Raw genomic sequence first — 21,819 nt, 5'->3', positions numbered from 1 at the left:
GGTCCAGTAGCTGTTTGTCCCTCTTTTGATCAGCTTCTTTATTCTCTGTCATTTGGTCTTCTATATCACTAATTCTTTCTTCTGCCTCATTTATCCTAGCAGTGAGAGCCTCCATTTTTGATTGCACCTCATTAATAGCTTTTTTGATTTCAACTTGGTTAGATTTTAGTTCTTTTATTTCTCCAGAAAGGGCTTTTATATCTCTCGAGAGGGTTTCTCTAATATCTTCCATGCCTTTTTCGAGCCCGGCTAGAACCTTGAGAATTGTCATTCTGAACTCTAGATCTGACATATTACCGATGTCTGTATTGATTAGGTCCCTAGCCTTCGGTACTGCTTCTTGTTCTTTTTTTTGTGGTGAATTTTTACGTCTTGTCATTTTGTCCAGATAAGAGTAAATGAAGGGGCAAGTAAAATACTAAAAGGGTGGCAACAACCCCAGGAAAATATGCTTTAGCCAAATTAGAAGAGATCCAAAATCGTGAGTGGGGAGAAAGGGGATAAAAAGAGGTTCAAAAAGGAAGAAAGAAAAAAGAAAAAAAAAAAAAAAGAAAAGAAAAGAAAAGAATTTTTTTTAAAAAAGAAAACACCTAAGAAAAATGTAAAAAAAAAATATATATATATTAGATAAACTAGTAAAAAATCGTTAAAAAAGAAAAAGGTAACAGTTAAAAAAAAAAAATTTTTACCCGAAGGCGAGAAAAAAAAAAAAATGAAAAAGAAAAAATTAAATTAACTGCAAGACTAAAAAAAATCACAGGAAAAAAGCCATGAGTTCCGTGCTTGGCTTTCTCCTCCTCTGGAATTCTGCTGCTCTCCTTGGTATTGAAACCGCACTCCTTGGTAGGTGAACTTGGTCTCGGCTGGATTTCTTGTTGATCTTCTGGGGGAGGGGCCTGTTGTAGTGATTCTCAAGTGTCTTTGCCCCAGGCGGAATTACACCGCCCTTACCCGGGGGCCGGGGTGAGTAATCCGCTCGGGTTTGCTTTCAGGAGCTTTTGTTCCCTCAGCGCTTTCCGTAGAGTTCCAGAGGACGGGAATACAAATGGCGGCCTCCTGGTCTCCGGCCCGGAGGAGCCGAGAGCCCAGGGCCGCACTCCTCAGGGCGCCCTCAGAGAACAGCGCCCAGTTACTCCCGTCTGCCTGACCTCCGGCCGCGCTCCGAGCTCACCGAGCCTGCGACCGGTTCAAGGTAACACGGAGCTGCGAGCTTACTGTCGGCTCTGTCTCTGTAGCCGGCTTTCCCGTTCCAATACCCGCAAGCTCTGCGACACTCAGACACCCCCGATCCTTCTGTGACCCTGCGGGACCTGAGGCCACGCTGACCCCGCGTGGGCTTCGCCCCGGTTTAGCCTCTGGAGCGATGTCCCTCAGCGGAACAGACTTTTAAAAGTCCTGATTTTGTGCACGGTTGCTCCGCCGCTTGCCGGGAGCCGGCCCCTCCCCCCGGGGTCTATCTTCCCGTCGCTTTGGATTCACTTCTCCGCCGGTCCTACCTTTCAGAAAGTGGTTGTTTTTCTGTTTCCAGAATTGCTGTTCTTCTTCTCTTCGATCTGCCGATGGATTTTCAGGTGTTTGCAATCTTTAGATAAGCTATCTAGCTGATCTCCGGCTAGCTGAAGCAGTCTCAGCTTGCTACTTCTCCGCCATCTTGACTCCTCCCCCCGGGGTTTATCAATTCTTATTAATTCTTTCCAAGAACCAGCTCCTAGTTTCATTGATTAGTTCTACTGTTCTTTTGGTTTCTAGTTCATTGATTTCTGGTTTAATCTTTATTATTTTTCTCCTGCTGGGTTTAGGCTTTCTTTGCTTTTCTTTCTCCAGCTCCTTTATGTGTGGGGTTAGGTTGTGTATTTGAGACCTTTCTTGTTTCTTGAGAAAGGCTTGTATCACTATATACTTTCCTCTCAAGACTGCCTTTGCTGTGTCCCACAGATTTGAACCGTTGTTTTCATTATCACTTGTTTCTATGAATTTCTTCAATTCTTCTTTAATTTTCTGGTTGACCCATTCATTCTTTAGAAGGATGCTCTTTAGCCTCCATGTATTTGAGTTCTTTCCAACTTACCTCTTGTGATTGAGTTCTAGTTTCAAAGCATTGTGATCTGAAAATATGTAGGGAATGATCCCAATCTTTTGATATTGTTTGAGACCCGATTTGTGACCCAGGGTGTGATCTATTCTGGAGAATGTTCCATGTGCACTAGAGAAGAATGTGTATTCTTCTGTTCTGTTGCTTTGGGATGGAATGTTCTGAATATATCTGTGATGTCCATCTGGTCCAGTGTGTCATTTAAAGCCTTTATTTTCTTGTTGATCTTTTGTATAGATGATCTGTTCTTTTCAGTGAGGGCAGTGTTAAAGTCCTCTACTATTATTGTATTACTGTTGATGTGTTTCTTTGATTTTGTTATTAATTGGTTTATATAGTTGGCTGCTCCCATGTTAGGGGCAAAAATATTTAAAATTGTTAGATCTTCTTGTTGGACAGACCCTTTAAGTATAGTATATTGTCCTTCCTCATCTCTTATTATAGTCTTTGTCTTAAAATATAATTCATGTGATATAAGGATCGCCACCCCAGCTTTCTTTTGATGTCCATTTTAAATTGTTTTCCACCCCCTCACTTTAAATCTGGAGGTGTCTGTGTTAAAATGAGTTTCTTGTAGACAGCATATCGATGGGTCTTGTGTTTTTTTTTAATCCATTCTGATACCCCATGTTTTTTGATTGGGGCATTTAGCCCATTTACATTCAAGGTAACTATTGAAAGATATTAATTTAGTGCCATTGTACTACTTGTAAGGTGACTGTTACTGTATATTGTTTCTGTTACTTTCTGGTCTATTTCTTTTATGCTCTCTTTGCTTAGAGAACCCTTTTCATTATTTCCTGTAGGGCTGGTTTAGTGTTTGCAAATTCTTAGAAGCTTTTTATCTCTCCTTATATTTTCAATGACAGCCTAGCTGCGTATAGTATTCTTGGCTGCATGTTTTTCTCATTTAGTGCTCTGAGTATATTATGCCAGTCCTTTCTGGCCTGCCAGGTGTCTGTGAATAAGTCTGTTTCCAATCTAATATTTCTACTGTTGTATGTTACAGGCCTCTTGTCCTGAGCTGCTTTCGGGATTTTCTCATTGTCTCTAAGACTTGTAAGTTTTACTATTAGATGATGGGGTGTGGACCTATTTTTATTGATTTTGAGGGATGTTCTCTGTGCCTCCTGGATTTTGATGCTTGTTCCCTTTGCCATAATAGGGAGATTCCCTACTATAATTTGCCCCAATATACCTTCTGCCTCCTCTCTTTCTTCTTCTTCTGGGATCCCAATTATTCTAGTATTATTTTTCTTATAGTATCACTTATCTATCAAATTCTCCCTTGGTGGTCCCCTAGTTTTTTGTCTCTCTTTTGTTCAGCTTCATTATTCTCCATCAATTAGTCTTCTGTATCACCAATTCTCTCTTCTGCGTCATTTATCCTAGTGGTAAGAAACTCCATTTTTTATTGCACCCCCATTAATATTTTTTTTTTAATTTCAACTTTAGTTGAAATTTTAAATTTCAATTTTAGTTCTTTTATTTCTCCAGAAAGGGATTTTATTTCTCCAGAAAGGGATTCTCTAGTGTCTTCCATGCTTTTTTTCAAGCACAGCAGGCACCTTGATAATCATCATTCTGAACTCTAGTTCTCACATATTACTAATGTCCATATTGATTAGGTCCCTATGCTTTTGATACTGCCTCTTGTTCCTTTTTTTGTGTGATGATTTTTCTGCCTTGTCATTTTATACAGATATGAATAGATTAATGAGAGAACAAAATACTAAAAGGTTGGCAAAGACCCCAGAAAAATATATGCTAACCAAATCAGAAGAGACCTGAAACCTGGGGGAGAAGAAAGGGGGAAAAATAAAAAATAAAAAAATATATATATTTTTGAATGAATTGAATTGAACAGAGCCACCCACTTGATTTTCTGTGTATTCTATTCTCTTAGAAGAAACTACATCCCAAAATTTTAAAGAAAGAAAAAATACACACACACACACACACAAATAGGGGTAAACACAATGAAGGGATGGAATATGATAGTAAAGATGAAAATTTAAAAAGATTCTAAAAAAGGAATTGATAAGTTGGTTGGAAAAAGAAATAAAAGAGGAGAGAGTATGATCAGTCTGGATATTCGAACAAAGCAATGCACTAGATTTAGGGTATATTGTGATCTCTAGAAGAAATTGTATCTCAAAATTTTAAAGAAAACCCTATTTGTATACTAAAAATAAGGTTAAATACAATGAAGGGATAAAATATGACTATAATAATGAAAATTTTAAAAGATTTTTTATTTTTATTATTTTTAAAAGATTTTATTTATTTATTTGACAGAGAGAGGGAGAGAGATCACAAGTAGACAGAGAGGCAGGCAGAAAGAGAGAGGAGGAAGCAGGCTCTCTGCAGAGCAGGGAGCCTGATGTGGGCCTTGATCCCACGACCCTGAGATCATGACCCAAGCCAAAGGCAGAGACTTAACCCACTGAGCCACACAGGCACCCCTAAAAAGATTTTTTAAAAAGATATTGATAAGATAAAATAGTTAAATGTTAAAAGAGGAAAGAGGAAAAGTTAAAAAAGATAGAGTAAGAAAAAAATAAAATTAAAAAAATTTAACTTTGGAAGACTAAAGGATCATGGGGTAAAAGCCTTGAATTCTATGTGTTGTTTTCCCTTAGCTTTGGAGTTCTGCAGTTTTCACTGATTGGTGAACTTGGTCTTGGCTGGATATTCTTGCTGATCTTCTGGGGGAGGGGCCGGTTGCAGTGATTCTCAAATGTCTTTGCCCAAGGCAAAGGTCCTTGCCAGGGACCAGGCTAAGTAATCTGCTCAGGTTTGCTCTCAGGAGCTTTTGTTTCCTGAATGCTTCTGTCGAGCTTTAGAGGACAGAAGTGAAAATGGCAGCCTCCAAATCTCCAGCCCCGCAGGAGCCGAGAGCTTGGGGCCCCACTCCTCTATGCGCCCTCAGATAACAGCAGCCAATCATTCCCGTCTCCTTGGTCTCCAGCCACAGTCCAAGTTCACCTGGTTTGTGACTGTTTCTATCTCTGCTGCATGGCCCCATTTGGAGTCTCCAAACCCAGAAGATTCCTGCTGCACACTCCCCTGCTGCTCTTCTTCAGGATGAAGGAAGAGGTGTCTCCAGATCTACCGCTTGTGGGGTCCCTGCTTGAAGAGTAGTGGTCTGACTGTGCTTTGGATCACAGGAATAGGCTTTCAGCCTATTTCAGCTCCGTTTCTGCAGCTGGCCTCCCCACATCAATACTTGGCAGCTCTGCCACACTCAGATACCCCTGATCTTTTTGTGACCCATGGGACCTGAGAGCACACTGTCCCCATGAGGACTCCACCCCTGCTTAGCCTCTGGAGCGACGTCCCTCAGTGATGCAGACTTCTACAAGTTCTGATTTTGTGCTCCACTGCTCTACCGCTTGCCAACAGCTGGCCTCTCCCCCTGCGGCCTATCTTCATGTTGCTTTGGATTCTCTTCTCCACACATCCTGCCTTCCAGAAAGTGGTCAATTTTCTGTTCTTAGAATTGCTGCTCTTCTTCTCTTCTATCTCCTGTTGAGTTTGTAGGTGTTTGGAATGGTTTGATAACTATCTAGCTAAATTCTGGGGACCTAATGATATTTCAGTCTCCTACTCCTCTGCCATCTTACTTCCTTGAAATTAAGATTTCTTTTTTGATGGCTGAGTAATATTCCATTGTGTGTATGTGCTGTGTGTGTTGTACACACATACACACACACACATATATTCTTTTTCCCTTTTTTTTTTTGTTTTATTTTATTAACATCTAATGTATTATTTGCTTCAGGGGTACAGGTCTGTGAAGTTCAGTTTTACACAATTCACAGCACTCACCATAGAACATACCCTTCCCAATTTCGATAACCCAGTCAACCCACCCCTCTCGCCCCCTCCCCTCCAGCAGCCCTCAGTTTTTTTCCTGAGATTAAGAGTCCCTTATGGTTTGTCTCCCTCACTGGGCCCATCTTGTTTCATTTTTTTCCCTCCCTTCCTCCCAAAGATCCCCAGCCCTGCCTTTCAAATTTCTCATATTGGAGAGATCATGCAATAATTGTCTTTCTCTGATTGACTTATTTCACTTAGCATAATACCCTTCAGTTACATCACAGTATTACAATGGTAAGATTTTGTATTTTTTTTAATGGCAACATAGTATTCCGTTGTATATATATACCATATCATCTTTATCTATTAATCTGTTGATGGATATCTAGGTTCTTTCCATAGTTTGGCTATTATGGGCATTGCTACTATAAACATTTGGGTGCACATGCCCCTTTGGATTACCACATTTGTATCTTTAGGGTAAATACCCAGTAGTGTGATTGCTGGGTTGTAGGGTAGCTCTATTTTCAACTTTTGGAGGAACATCCATACTGTTTTCCAGAGTGGCTGCACCACCTTGCATTCCCACCAACAGTGTAGGAGGGTTTCCCTTCCTCTGCATCCTTGCAAACATCTATCATTTCCTGACTTGTTCATGTTAGCCATTCTGACTGGTGTGAGGTGGCACCTCACTGTGGTTTTGATCGGTATTTCCCTGATGCTGAGTGATGTTGAGCAGTTTTTCTGGTGTCTGTTGGTCATTTGATTGTCTTCAAAGTACAAAGTAAAAGTTAGGAACAGGACTGACATAAGGATGTGAAATTTTATTAACCAAATAGGCATTTTTAGGCAATTCATTCTTTTTTTTTTTAAAGATTTTATTTATTTATTTGTCATAGAGATAGCGAGCAAGAGCAAGCACAGGCAGACAGAGAGGCAGGCAGAGTCAGAGGGAGAAGCAGGCTCCCTGCGGAGCAAGGAGCCCGATGCGGGACTCGATCCCAGGATGCTGGGATCATGACCTGAGCCGAAGGCAGCTGCTTAACCAACTGAGCCACCCAGGCGTCCCTCATTCTTTTTTTAAAAAAATATTTTATTTATTTATTTGATAGAGAGAGAGAGAGAGAGAGAGAGAGAACAGCAGGGGGAGCAGGGAGAAGCAGGCTCACCTGAGCAGGGAGCCCAACACATGCTCTATCCCAGGACTCTGGGATCATGACCTGAGCTGAATGCAGCTGCTTAACTGATGGAACCATCCAGGAACTCCCTTAAGCAATGCATTCTTAATAAATATATGAAAATGTAACTATTACTCGAAGCAAAACCTTCCAACTTCCAAGATCTAGTCTCAAAATTAGACTCACTTTTTAAATTCTCTTTAGAAAAAAGTCTGCCATATTCAAAGAACTTCATAGAACTTGCCATAAAAATTTGCTTCTATTCATTGCTAACACCCCTGAATCTCTCAGTTACCCTGTTTGTCTATTGCTCTATGTAGGGATGATGTCTTACTCTGATCCACATGGCACGCAGCACTGGGCAGCATTCATGATGCAACCAGTACTGGTATCTAATAGTTCCATTGTGCTTACCATTTACAAAGCACTTGTTTATAATAAGTAATTCATGTGAAATCAAGTGGTTAGATGTTAAAATATGATGAAATAGACTGAAAAAGTTTAGGCAACCAACCGAAACTCACATGTAAGAAAAAGTTTCCCTGTTTTTATCCTGCTGAGCTATGGAGACTCAGGAAATGCTACCGAGTTCACATCTCTTGGACATTCAATGTGTACTGTAGCATATTAAAGACTTTTTGAAGTCCTGAAATAAAGAAATGTGTCAAATATTAGCCCCCAAAGTCTTCAAATATATTTAGCCTCTATCTATCTGTCTATATCTCTCTCTATCATCTTTCTTTTTTCCAGAATGTTATTATCCAACCAAATACTAGCATTTCTAGTGGGGATATCTCTAAGTGATGAGCATCAAATTCAAACTCTATACTCGTTCTTGCCGTTAACTTCCTAGCAGTGTTTCATAATGTGAAGTGCAGAGAGAAAAAATGGCCTCATTTTCTCATAGCTAAAAAAAATTGAGTGTTCCAGATTAGCTTGTTCCCACCCAAAAGCCCTCTAGGTGGAGAACTTGTCCCTGTCTCTTCTTATACTTCGGCCAAACTGACTGTCTTCTAAAAACAGTCCAAAATGAAAATTCACATTTCCTCCTTGTTCCTGTGACTCTGCTGGGGAATCTTAGAGGGATGGCAACAGTGCTGGGAGTGCCCTCTCTCCTCTGTGCACAGACTGTGTAGCTCAGATACAGTGTAGGCCATTCACCAAGCTCAGTCTAATGGCTGGCTCCTCTCTCCTTGGTTTTATCATGTGTTCAGAATGTCTTGTGTATTCAATTAGAGATCTGTTGTGTCGCATCTGTCAAAACTCTCAGCTGTATGGCTAAAACTCAGAAGATATACTCTGAAAAGTTAAACATTCTCTGAAAATGGACAGAAGGGCAAGAGAGGACTCTGGATCACATGATTTGTCTTTCAGATGGCAGCTCTAATGATCCGAAGTCCTTTATTCCATAGGGTGGGAACACAGCCCTCCATTACTGGGCAAAACATTTCTGAGGCACCAGGTTCCTCACAGCAGCCTTCACGTCCTTGTTCCTGAGGCTGTAGATGATGGGGTTGAGCATGGGGGTCACCACCCCATAGAAAAGGGGGATGAGCTTGTCTGAAAGGTCCTCCTTGTCATTCCCTAGGGGATCCTTAGACTTGGGCTTCCCATACATGAAAAATAAGGTCCCATAGAAGATGACCACCACAGTGAAGTGGGCAGAGCAGGTGGAGAAGGCCTTTCTTCTTCCCTCAGCTGAGGGGATCCTCAGGATGGTAACAATGATGAACGCATAAGAGATGGAGATGAACAGAACTGGGACTCCCAGTAACACAACATTGGTCACCCCCATGCTGATTACATTGATGGAGATGTCAGCACAGGCCAACTTTAGGACAGCTAGTAGCTCACAGGCAAGGTGGTTAATGACGTTGTTCCCACAGAAAGGCAGCTGAATTATCAAAGACGTGTGTACCACAGAAGCTGTACCACCAATAGCCCAGGAGCTGACAGCCATGGGGACATAGGTAGCCTTGCTCATGACCACGGGATACCTAAGGGGGTTACAGATGGCCACATAGCGATCAAATGCCATCATGCCCAGAAGCACACATTCTGTGGCACCCATGGCAAAGGAGAGAAACATCTGCACGGCACAGGCTGAGAAGGAGATGGTTTTCCTGGGAGTCAGGAAGCCGTCCAAGGCTAGAGGGATGGAAGAGGTTGTGTAGCAGATGTCCAGGAAGGAGAGGTTCCCCAGGAAGAAGTACATGGGTGTGTGCAGGTGTGAGTCAAAGATGGTCACTAGGATGAGGGCCCCATTGCCCAGCAGGATCATCAGGTACATTAGGAGGATGAGCACAAAGAACATTTTCTCCAGCTTTGGGTAGGCTGAGAGGCCCATGATAATGAAACCCGTCACAGGGGAAGACCAATTGGCTTTTTCCATGTGCTATCCCTTCTGTCATCAGCCAAGGACAAAAGTAGCACAGGAAGCTTTCTTGAGAAAAGTCTCAGGCATCTTGTACACCATCACTGTGTGCTACAGAATAGGAGAACATATGTGCATAAGAGATAAATGAGTGAAAGAGACAGTAGGTAGGAGTGGGGTTAGATCTTAGATGGGGGACGGTCAGGGCTGGAATAGGGCTTACAAATACTGCACTGAGGCCCAAAGAAGGGATGTGACCTGTCCAAGTCTTCTGAGCAAGGTGGTGATAGAGACGGGACCTGAGCCCAGCAGAGCTAATACCCTGTCAAGGAGGGCATTCTGCTCTATGATGAGCATGGGAAAATGCTGTAAGTTACTTCTTTTTGATTTAAATGCATAGGAATTTCCCTTAATCTGGGCTTTCTTAGATTGTTAGAGAGGAGAATCCCCAAGCTGATCGTGTTCTTGTAACTACCAAAGTTTAGCCTCTTTCAATATGATTACATTTGGAAGAACCTGTTTAAAAGTGCTAATCCCCATCCAGGCAGAATAAGCCTAGGTAAAATTTCAGCCATTTGAGGGGTCCTTCCTTAGTCTGCCCACCTTTAGCAATAGTCTTGACTACTGTCAGAATTGGGCTCTGCCAATTCTAATACATATTAAAAGCAGTATGTGGGGGAGGTTCCCTCATGGGGAAGAATTCATGAAGGCCGCAGAAGGAGTAACTGGAGTGAGTGAACCCACACTATGGGATGACAGCCAAGCAGCTTACTGACCAGTTAACTCAGTTCTTAATAACCAGGCAGACTGTAAGTTATGACAGCAGGATGTATGGCATTAACATCTAATCCTAGCTCATTAGAGTTTGGTGAACTCTTAGCCAAGGGTGTCTAAGGAATGGTTTTTCTTTGTCCTTTTTTGTTTATACTGTATTCTTGTGTAATATTCTGGCTCTGTCTCCATTCTTGGGTTCCCTGCAAGCAGCTAGCTTATGGGAAGACTTACATGCCTTTGGGTAGAGGATTTACAGACTCTCAGCAACAATTGCCAGACCTTGTATTTGGAATTCTTATTTGTAATATTTCTATAGGTTTTTCTTAATTGCAGTGGTGTGTATACATGTATATGTGTGTGTGTGTCATGAGTGTGTGTGTGCGTGTAAACCTGTGTGTGTGGGCTTGGTCAGAGGGTAGACAATGTCGTTAATATTAATGAACATGTATTCTGTGCCATATTCTTTGAAGCAAGCCATGGAGAAGATAGTGTCATTCAGGTGTCATAAATAAAAGTAAGCAAAGCTCAGAGGCGCCAAAGATATGGTTCTTAAGATTGAACAGCAGAGCCCGAGTTGGATCATGGGCCCCAAATCTGAGGTCTTCCCACCAAATAGCTGTTGTACTGTCTTGCACAGATGTTGGACAGAGTCTGTCTCTGCATTACCAGCTCTGTGTGCTCTCTGCTGTGTCTCATAGCCCAGCCTGCTCTTGCTTCAGTCATGGTTGGAGTTTATGTGAGATACACTGTCAGGCAGAGTGACTCCCGCCCTGGACTGACCCCAGACTTTATCAGCCACAGCACTAGTGACACTTGGGGCTGGAGAGTTCCTTGTTGTGTGGGGCTGTGCATCGGAGGATGTTTAGGACCATCCCTGACCTCTGCCCACCTGCTGCCTATAGCACCTGTTCCTTGAGCTGTGACCACTAAGTGGGTCTCCAGACACCGTCAAATGTTTCTGGGAGAAGGAGGTACAAGTTGTGCCCTGCAGAAGAGCATTGCTCTAAGCCAGGAGAGGTCTCCCCCATGATGCAACCATGGGTTTCATGGTATTTTCTGTGCAGGCATAGGGCCCTTCCCCCATCCCTCAATTCAGCACGTGAGGGTGCTCCCGTCTGTTCAGTGCGGTCCCACTCTGGGTGCTCCGCCATGAACCTCTGCTCCAACTTATCTCCCATGCCTCCCAGTGGCTCTCCCAGCCCCTTCCTTTTCCCATAAAAGGCAAAGGAAACACTGCAGTCCATGCCACAAGCAGGATTCAACAGTGATAAAGATATGCTGTGGCTGGAGAGGTCAAGGAGAGTGGCTTCTGTAAGCGAAGCCATCCTGTCCACTCCTGTGAGCCAGAGCTGTGCATACGGAAGCTTCTTCCCATGAGCAGTGTGCTGTGGGCATGAGTGATGCGCAGGATTTGACCACATGAGAGCTTCAGCCCTGGAAGTCCTTAGTGCCCACCATGTTAAAGTTGCTGAATGACAGGTAGTTCAATTGAAATGACCAGAATCTTTGTTTTGTTGACTGTTTCCTTTGCTGTGCAGAAGCTTTTGATCTTGATGAAGTCCCAAAAGTTCATCTTCACTTTTGTATCCTTTACCTTTGGAGACTTATCTTGAAAGAAGTTGCTGTGTCTGAAATGGAAGAGGTTACTGCCTATGTTCTCCTCTAGGATTCTGATGGATTCCTGTCTCACGTTGAGGTCTTTTATCTATTTTGAGTTTATCTTTGTGTACAGTGTAAGAGAATGGTTGAGTTTCATTCTTCTACATATAGCTGCCCAGTTTTCCCAGCACCATTTATTGAAGAGACTGTCTTTTTTCCATTGTATATCTTTACCTGCTTTGTCGAAGATTATTTGACCATAGAGTTGAGGGTCCATATCTGGGCTCTCTACTCTGTTCCATTGGTCTATGTGTCTGTTTTTATGCCAGTACCATACTGTCTTGGTGATCACAGCTTTGTACTAAAGCTTGAAATCAGGTAACATGATGCGCCCAGTTTTATTTGTTTTCAACATTTCCTTAGCGATTCGGGGTCTCTTCTGATTCCATACAAATTTTAGGATTATTTGCTTAGCTCTTTGAAAAATACCAGTGGAATTTTGATCAGAATAGCATTAAAAGTATAGATTGCTCTAGGCAGTATAGACATTTTAACAATGTTTATTCTTCTGATCCAAGAGCATGTAATGGTTAGGAGGATCTTGCACACTGAGCCCAGATATGTGGGACCTGCCCCTGCCTGGGACATAGATATCCGTGTAGCTTGAGCAAGTTCCAAGCCTCAATTTTCCTATGTGCATCATGAAAACTCTCCCAGGGCATCCCAACTCTGTCATGGAGTGCCCAGCGCTGTCCTCACCAGGCAGGGAACAGTCTTGGGTGAAGGTTGCAGACCCTTCCTTTGGGTGAGTGTGTATGTGTGTGTGTTTGTGTGTGTGTGTGAAGATGTGATCTGAATGCTTGGTTTCCCATCAAGATATGGCCAGCAGGAAATAGTGCCATGTCAGGCTTTGGAGGAGACTCAGGATGGAGGAAACCAGAGAGCTATACAGCCCCAGGTGGACTGGAGTCAGCCTGTGAGAGCAGGAAAGGAAGGAAATCTCTTACCTTTGTGGCTATATTATAGGTGTGACACCTGGGTCTGGTCACTACTCACCTCTGGAGCCATCAGGCATCTGAGAAAAGGGAACAGAGGCTCCCGGTGACACAGTTGGATAAGCAGCTACCTTCGGTTCAGGTCATGATCTTTGGATCCTGGGATCGAGTCTCACATTGGGCTCCCTACATGGTGGGGAATCAGCTTGTGTTCCTCTCCCTCTTCCCCTCCCCACCACTTATGCTCTCCCTCTCAAATCAATAAATAAAATATTAAAAAACAACAAAAAAAGAAGCAAACAATGCTGTCCAGAGCCTCATGCATTGTCAAACAACCTCTCTGGAGAGAAGTTTGCGTAGAAGAACAGAAACTTTAAAAACCTATATAACTCAACAATTTCACCTCTAAGTTTTTAGAAAAATTTCTAAGGGAACAATGAGAATGGAGGGCCAGTGTCTCTCAATAAAGACATTCATCACAGCCATATTATGAATGAATACAGGAAACAAAATAACTGTCTACAAATAAATATCTAATGGTGTACTTCATCTAATGGAATATTAGACATTAAAGTTATATTTATAATTTTTACACAGCTGCATCATTACACTTCAGTAATAAATGAGAGAATACAAAACTGTACACAGTGGTTTGATCTCAATTAGGTTAACAATATATTTGATTAAGAGTGACTGAAAAGAAGTTCTAGCAAAATCAACAGGGAATCCTCTTTGTACCTCTTCAATATTACTAGATTTTCTTTTTTTTTTTTTTTTTTAACTTTTTAATTACGTTGAGAGAGAGCGAGAGAGCAGTTGTGTGAGTAGGTTGGGGAACGGAGGGGCAGGTGGATTTCAAGCAGACTCCTTACTGAGTTCAGAAACCAAAGCAGGTTTGTCACACAATCATGAGATCATGAGCTAAGCTAATATCAAAGCAGGAAGCTTAACCACAGGAGACACCCAGGTGCTCCAATATTAACAAATTTTCTAATACAATGCATACAAATTACTTTGTATTCAGGGAAAAACATTCTCCGTATGATAACGTCCCTCATTCACATTTTGCTTTCCAAAGCTTCATTTCGTGCCCTGCCATCACCTCTAACTATGGTTTGGAGCAGAAGATAGCGTTTCTGACATGTGCTCACAAAGGCAAGAGGAGCCTTTTGTTGCATCTCAATGTCTAGGTCACTTACCTCACTGTGGCTCATCATGTGGCCATTTTTCATCTTGCATTGTCACAGGAAGAAAGGGAGTCCAGTATAATAAGATACTGTGAAATAGAGACCACATTCATATAACTATATTATGGGATGTTGTTATAATTATCGTATGTTATTATTGGTTATTGTTAACTCCTCACTATGTCAGATATATAAATTAAACTGTATCACAGGTACGTGTATATAGGAAGAAACACGTTCAGTACTATCTGTGTTCAGTACTATAGAGTTCAGTACTATCTGTGGTTTGAGGCATCCACTGGGGGTCCTGGGAGGCATCCCCATGAATAAGGGGTAGAAAGAAAGTGAGGAGAATTGAACTAGCCACAGACTGGGCATCACAGATAGGATGGGTCCCAGCTTGCCTGTCTGCTCACCCTGTGACCCCATGAAAGGCTCAGTCTTCTGGGAAATCTCAGCAGGATGGGGTGGAAATCAGGCTACCTTCTTCCCAGGACTCGGAGCTCCTCCCAGGGAGGATGCAATAGCAGTGTCAGGGCAGGGCTGGGTCAGTGGTGAGCTCTGTAGAGCAGGAGGGACTGCCTGGGCTTAGCCTCAGCTGTTCCTCCCTGCTCCAGCACCAGCTGCTCACAGCTGGCTGTAGCTGGAAGGTGCTTGGAGCAGAGGCAGGGGGAGGAGGAAAGCCCATTTTTGGAAAATGCTCTGCAAAAGTTATGGCGGCCATCCCTGTCCCCACCACAGCCCAATGCTCCCCACCTGCATCTTGCTTGTAGCCATTTCTCTTAGTCTCCTGATCCTGGAGCCAATTCTCAGTTTTTCATTGTGCCCTGGGCTAGACGCTGGATCCTAGCGAAGCACCCTAGACACTCTCCTGTTGGGCTTCTTTCACCTCTGAAACCCTGTGTCTTCTTTTTCCCATACAGCCCTGTGGAAACTTTAGCCTCTGGTGGGGTTTCTCTAACATCCTTTCTCCTAGATGTGCAGGCTAACTGGGTGTCACAGCTATAGACTCTTCATGGGGAGGACCTGTTATCCTGGTCTGAAGCCCAGAAATCCCACAGGTACATCTTCCCCAGCAGTGAAAGGAGTCCTCAAGAAGCAGCTGTGAACTCCTACAGGGACCCTGTTGGTCCCAGAAGCAATTTAAAGTTTGGAATGTCAAATGTGCACAGGGTACAGGCCCTATACATACCTGGGGCCTCCAGGGACCATCTCCCTGTCCTAATTAGAGATAACAACTGGGATACGGTCACCTGGAGATGGAGAAGAGTGTATAGAAGATGCTGGTTTCCTCCTGAGCTTTCCCTGGACTACCAGAGAAGCCAGTGCTCAATTCAGAGCCAGAGTATGTTGTCCCCCTGCTGAGTCTTAGACATCCAGAATGGAGAGGCAGGACACATGTCTCACAACAGCAATAGTACTGACTACATTGAGTGAGGTGCTCCCATGTGCCAGGCACGGTGACAGACACTTCACAAACCTTCATTTTAACATTTCCTCCACTTCCTCACCAGCACGTGTTATTTCTTGCCATATTGATTCTCGGCATTCTGACTTGTGTGAGGTGGTATCTCACTGTTGGTTTAATTTGCATTTCCCTGATGATAGTGATGTTGAGCATTGTTTCATGTTTCTTTTAGCCCTCTGCAGGTCATCTTTGGAGAAATGTCTATTCAGATCTATCAGATTATTTGTTTCTTGGTGTTGAGTTGTACGTTTTGTTTTTTAATTTTTAATTTTTTATAAACATATATTTTTATCCCCAGGGGTACAGGTCTGTGAATCACCAGGTTTACACACTTCACAGCACTCACCAAAGCACATACCCTCCCCAATGTCCATAATCCCACCCCCTTCTCCCAAACCCCCTCCCCCCAGCAACCCTCAGTTTGTTTTGTGAGATTAAGAGTCACTTATGGTTTGTCTCCCTCCCAATCCCATCTTGTTTCATTGATTCTTCTCCTACCCACTTAAGCCCCCATGTTGCATCGCCACTTCCTCATATCAGGGAGATCATATGATAGTTGTCTTTCTCTGCTTGACTTATTTCGCTAAGCATGATACGCTCTAGTTCCATCCATGTTGTCGCAAATGGCAAGATTTCATTTCTTTTGATGGCTGCATAGTATTCCGTTGTGTATATATACCACATCTTCTTGATCCATTCATCTGTGGATGGACATCTAGGTTCTTTCCATAGTTTGGCTATTGTGGACATTGCTGCTATAAACATTCGGGTACACGTGCCCCTTTGGATCACTACATTTGTATCTTTAGGGTAAATACCCAATAGTGCAATTGCTGGGTCATAGGGCAGTTCTATTTTCAACATTTTGAGGAACCTCCATGCTGTTTTCCAGAGTGGCTGCACCAGCTTGCATTCCCACCAACAGTGGAGGAGGGTTCCCCTTTCTCCGCATCCTCGCCAGCATCTGTCATTTCCTGACTTGTTGATTTTAGCCATTCTGACTGGTGTGAGGTGATATCTCATTGTGGTTTTGATTTGTATTTCCCTGATGCCGAGTGATATGGAGCACTTTTTCATGTGTCTGTTGGCCATCTGGATGTCTTCTTTGCAGAAATGTCTGTTCATGTCCTCTGCCCATTTCTTGATTGGATTATTTGCTCTTTGGGTGTTGAGTTTGCTAAGTTCTCTATAGATTCTGGACACTAGTCCTTTATCTGATATGTCATTTGCAAATATCTTCTCCCATTCTGTCAGTTGTCTTTTGATTTTGTTAACTGTTTCCTTTGCTGTGCAAAAGCTTTTGATCTTGATGAAATCCCAATAGTTCATTTTTGCCCTTGCTTCCCTTGCCTTTGGCGTTGTTCCTAGGAAGATGTTGCTGCGGCAGAGCTCGAAGAGGTTGCTGCCTGTGTTCTCCTCAAGGATTTTGATGGATTCCTTTCGCACATTGAGGTCCTTCATCCATTTTGAGTCTATTTTTGTGTGTGGTGTAAGGAAATGGTCCAATTTCATTTTTCTGCATGTGGCTGTCCAATTTTCCCAGCACCTTTTATTGAAGAGGCTGTCTTTTTTCCATTGGACATTCTTTCCTGCTTTGTTGAAGATTAGTTGACCATAGAGTTGAGGGTCTATTTCTGGGCTCTCTATTCTGTTCCATTGATCTATGTGTCTGTTTTTGTGCTAGTACCATGCTGTCTTGATGATGACAGCTTTGTAATAGAGCTTGAAGTCCGGAATTGTGATGCCACCAACGTTGGCTTTCTTTTTCAATATCCCTTTGGCTATTCGAGGTCTTTTCTGGTTCCATATAAATTTTAGAATTATTTGTTCCATTTCTTTGAAAAAGATGGATGGTACTTTGATAGGAATTGCATTAAATGTGTAGATTGCTTTAGGTAGCATAGACATTTTCACAATATTTATTCTTCCAATCCAGGAGCATGGAACATTTTTCCATTTCTTTGTGTCTTCCTCAATTTCTTTCATGAGTACTTTATAGTTTTCTGAGTATAGATTCTGTGTCTCTTTGGTTAGGTTTATTCCTAGGTATCTTATGGTTTTGGATGCAATTGTAAATGGGATTGACTCCTTAATTTCTCTTTCTTCTGTCTTGCTGTTGGTGTAGAGAAATGCAACTGATTTCTGTGCATTGATTTTATATCCTGACACTTTACTGAATTCCTGTATAAGTTCTAGCAGTTTTGGAGTGGAGTCTTTTGGGTTTTCCACATATAATATCATATCATCTGCGAAGAGTGATAGTTTGACTTCTTCCTTGCCGATTTGGATGCCTTTAATTTCCTTTTGTTGTCTGATTGCTGAGGCTAGGACCTCTAGTACGATGTTGAATAGCAGTGGTGATAATGGACATCCCTGCCGTGTTCCTGACCTTAGCAGAAAAGCTTTCAGTTTTTCTCCATTGAGAATGATATTTGCGGTGGGTTTTTCATAGATGGCTTTGATGATATTGAGGTATGTGCCCTCTATCCCTACACTTTGAAGAGTTTTGATCAGGAAGGGATGCTGTACTTTGTCAAATGCTTTTTCAGCATCCTGTTTTCTTTTTTTTTTTTAATTTCTTTTGAGAGTAACAGTATTCATTGTTTTTGCACCACACCCAGTGCTCTATGCAATCTGTTCCCTAATACTGCCTCTTTTTAAAAAGTATTTATTTATTTATTTATTTATTTGAGAGGGAGATAGAGAGAGAGATAGAGAGAAAGAGAGAGAGACACCTTGGGTGGGGGATGGACAGAGGAAGAGGGAGAAGAAGACTCCTGCCTGAATAGGGAGCCCCATTCACAGATTCTTCCCAGGACCCTGAGCTCATGATTTGAGCCCAAGGTATATGTTCAACCAACTGAGCCAGACAATATACTGTCTTGTTCTTTTAAATGGCTGCATATATTCCATTTATTTTTGTGCCATCATTTAATTAACCAGTGGTAATAGTGATGGACATTTAGATCTTCCAAAGTTTTGCGATCTTATGCTGTTACAATCAATGCTACAACAAATTTCCTTATGAATTTATAATTTAGCACATCTTAAAAATATTCCGATTTCTATACATTTGTAATTTTGTTAGGTATTGGCAAATTTGCACATTTCTGTCATTAGCATGTCTGAACATGTTTGTTTTCCACACTCTGCTAACATAGTAGTTTAGTCTCAAGGGGGATCCAGGTGGTGGGTATTGGAGAGGGCACAGATTGCATGGAGCACGGGGTATGGTGCAAAAATAATGACTACTGTTATGCTGAAAAAATAAAAAATTTTAAAAAACTTGCCTTAAAAAAGAAAAAAGAACTCTTTTTGGTCTTTGCAATCTGAATGATGAGAAATGGTATCACATATTTAATACTTTAGGAATTTAACATGTGAAAAGTAGCATAGATATGTAAATACATATGAAAGCACATCAAACTCATAGATTAAATTTAAAGACTAATAAAGTAATAATCTCCTAATTTAAGGAGTAGAACATTGCCAGTACCTTGGAAGCTTCCTGGATATTCCTGCCCAATCTATCTTCTCCCTCTCCTCCCAGAGAGAACCACATTGCTGATGAGTTTAATCATTTCCTTGCTTTTCTTGAGATTTATGACCAACATCCTTAAACAGTATAGTCTAGGCTTTCCTCTCTCTCAATATAGGAAGACCGGTGGCTCAGTTGGTTAAGCGTCTGCTTTTGGCTCAGGTCATGAACCCAGGGTCCTGGGTTGGAGTCCCACATGGGTCTCCTGGCTCAGCAAGGAGCCTGTTTCTCCCTGTGCCTGCAGCTCCCCCTGCTTGTGTTCCTGCTCTCTCTAATAAATAAATTTAAAAAATCTTGAAAAAATGTTCATCATCACTAGCCATCAGGGAGATTCAAATTAAAACCACATTGAAATACCACCTTACACCACTTAGAATGGCCAAAATTAGCAAGACAGGAAACAACATGTGTGGGAGAGGATGTGGAGAAAGGGGAACCCTCTTACACTGTGGGTGGGAATGCAAGTTGGTGCAGCCACTTTGGAAAACAGTGTGGAGATTCCTCAAGAAATTAAAAATAGAGCTTCCCTATGACCCTGAAATTGCACTCCTGGGTATTTACCCCAAAGATACAGATGTAGTGAAAAGAAGGGCCATCTGTACCCCAATGTTTTTAGCAGCAATGGCCATGGTCACCAAACTGTGAAAAGAACCAAGATGCCCTTCAACGCACGAATGGATGAGGAAGATGTGGTCCATATACACTATGGAGTATTATGCCTCCATCAGAAAGGATGAATACCCAACTTTTGTAGCAACATGGGTGGGACTGGAAGAGATTATGCTGAGTGAAATAAGTCAAGCAGAGAGAGTCAATTATCATATGGTTTTACTTATTTGTGGAGCATAACAAATAGCATAGAAGACATGGGGAGTTAGAGAGGAGAAGGGAGTTGAGGGAAATTGGAAGGGAAGGTGAACCATGAGAGACTATGGACTCTGAAAAACAATCTGAGGGGTCTGAAGGGGCGGGGGGTAGGAGTTTGGGGGAACCAAGTGGTGGGTATTGGAGAGGGCATGGATTGCATGGAGTACTGGGTGTGGTGAAAAAATAATGAATACTGTTATGCTGAAAATAAATAAATTTAATTTAAAAAAATTAAAAAAAAAATAAAACTTGAAGAGTTATTTTCCCTGGACATCAAGTAGCTCAGTATTCATCCCAAGGATAGATGAGTATAAGGCTTGACCAATGGTATATACTAGTGTAGAAGTGCTTCTAGAATGGGATAGAAAGGTCCCATTAAATGCTTCCTATTCACACAAAGCATTCTGTGTAATCGGATATGCCTATGTACCTTTGACGAAATTGGCCCTTTATCTTATCCTCTGAGCCCCTCAGGTAAGAGAAACTAGGGAATAGAGATCCATCAGGACCCCTACACCATCACTAGATGACATGTTTGCATAGGACCAAGTTCTTCACGTCCTTGTTCCTGAGGCTGTAGATGATGAGGTTGAGCATAGGGCTCACCACCCCATAGAAGAGGGAGGTGAGCTTGTCTGAAACATCTTGCTTGTCTGCCCCCAGTGGGGTTCTTGGATTTGGGCTTTCCTTATACAAAGAGCATAGTTCTGTAGAAGATGACTATGAATGTGAGGAGGGCAGAGCAGGTAGAAAAGGCCTTTTTCCTTTTCTGAGCTGGGGGTATCCTCAGGTTGGTAGCAATGATAATCACATAGGAGATGAAAGTGTAGTGAGCTGGACTGCCCCAAAAGACCACATTAGCCACTGCCATAGTGATCATGTCCTGTGTGTAGGACTGAAGAAGGAAACCCCCAAAGCTTTTCCCTACAATGATACTGCGTGGCTCCACTAAGTGTCTGAAGTTTGCTTAAATAGCCACTAGAAGGCATTTGTATATTTGCAAGAGCAAGGTTTTTCCCTGCTGTTGCAAAGTAGAAATTAGTAACAGGACTAACATTAGGACCAGAAATTTTATTAAACAAACACTAATCCTTAGGCAATTCATTCCTAATAAATATAAGAAAATGTAAGTACCACTTGAATCAAAACTTCCAAAATCCATTCTCAAAAAAGTATTCACTTTCTAAATTCTCTTCTTACATAAGTTGGCCATATTCATAGAATTTCATAGAACTTGTCATAAGAATGCTTCTATTCATCTGCTTATACGTCTGTCCCTCATTCACCTTGTATGAGTTACTATCCAACCAAATACTAGCTTTTCTAGTGGGAAATGCTGTAAGTGATGAGTATCAAATTCAAACTCTGTACTCCTTCTTGCCGTTAACTTCCTAGTAGTGTTTCCTAATGTGAGGTGTATGGAGAAAAAATAGCCTCAATTTTCTTATAGCTAAGAAGAAATGCGGTGTTCCAGAATAGCTTGTTCCCACCCAAAATCTCTCTAGGTGAACTTGTCATTGTCTCTTCTTATACTTCAGCCAAACTGACTATCTTCCAAAAACAGTCCAAAATGAATATTCCCACTTCTTCCTTGTTCCTGTGACTCTTCCTGGGGATTCCAAGAGGGATGGCAAAAGTGCCATTCACCAAGCTCAGTCTGATGACTGGCTCCTTTCTCCTTGGTTTTATCATGTGTTCAGAATGTCTTTGTGTATTCAATTAGAGATCTGTTGTGTGGCATCTGTCAAAACTCTCAGCTGTATGGCTAGAACTCATAAGATATACTCTGAAAAGTTCATCATTCTCTGAAAATGGACAGAAGGGCAAGAGAGGATTCTGGACAACATGACTTGTCTTTTGGATGGCAGCTATAATGATCAGAGGTCCTTTATCCCATAGGGTAGGAAAACAGAGGAAGCCCTCCA

At 42.1% G+C, this 21,819-nt stretch overlaps 1 protein-coding gene across 1 annotated transcript; it reads right to left on the bottom strand.

Moving 5' to 3' along the window:
* Window positions 1-8,524: 8,524 nt before the first annotated feature.
* LOC131812333 (olfactory receptor 13C7-like) lies at window positions 8,525-9,484 on the bottom strand. Its single transcript, XM_059141694.1, has one exon. The coding sequence runs from the start codon at window positions 9,482-9,484 to the stop codon at window positions 8,525-8,527; it is 960 nt and encodes a 319-aa protein (XP_058997677.1).
* Window positions 9,485-21,819: the final 12,335 nt, after the last annotated feature.

Source organism: Mustela lutreola, chromosome 12, assembly GCF_030435805.1.
Source record: "Mustela lutreola isolate mMusLut2 chromosome 12, mMusLut2.pri, whole genome shotgun sequence".
Classification (NCBI taxonomy): Eukaryota; Metazoa; Chordata; class Mammalia; order Carnivora; family Mustelidae; genus Mustela; species Mustela lutreola.
This window is presented reverse-complemented; position numbering and strand designations above follow the sequence as displayed.

Excerpts from the sequence above, each read along its gene's own strand:
- LOC131812333 (XM_059141694.1), bottom strand. The coding sequence starts at position 9,484 with ATGGAAAAAGCCAATTGGTCTTCCCCTGTGACGGGTTTCATTATCATG.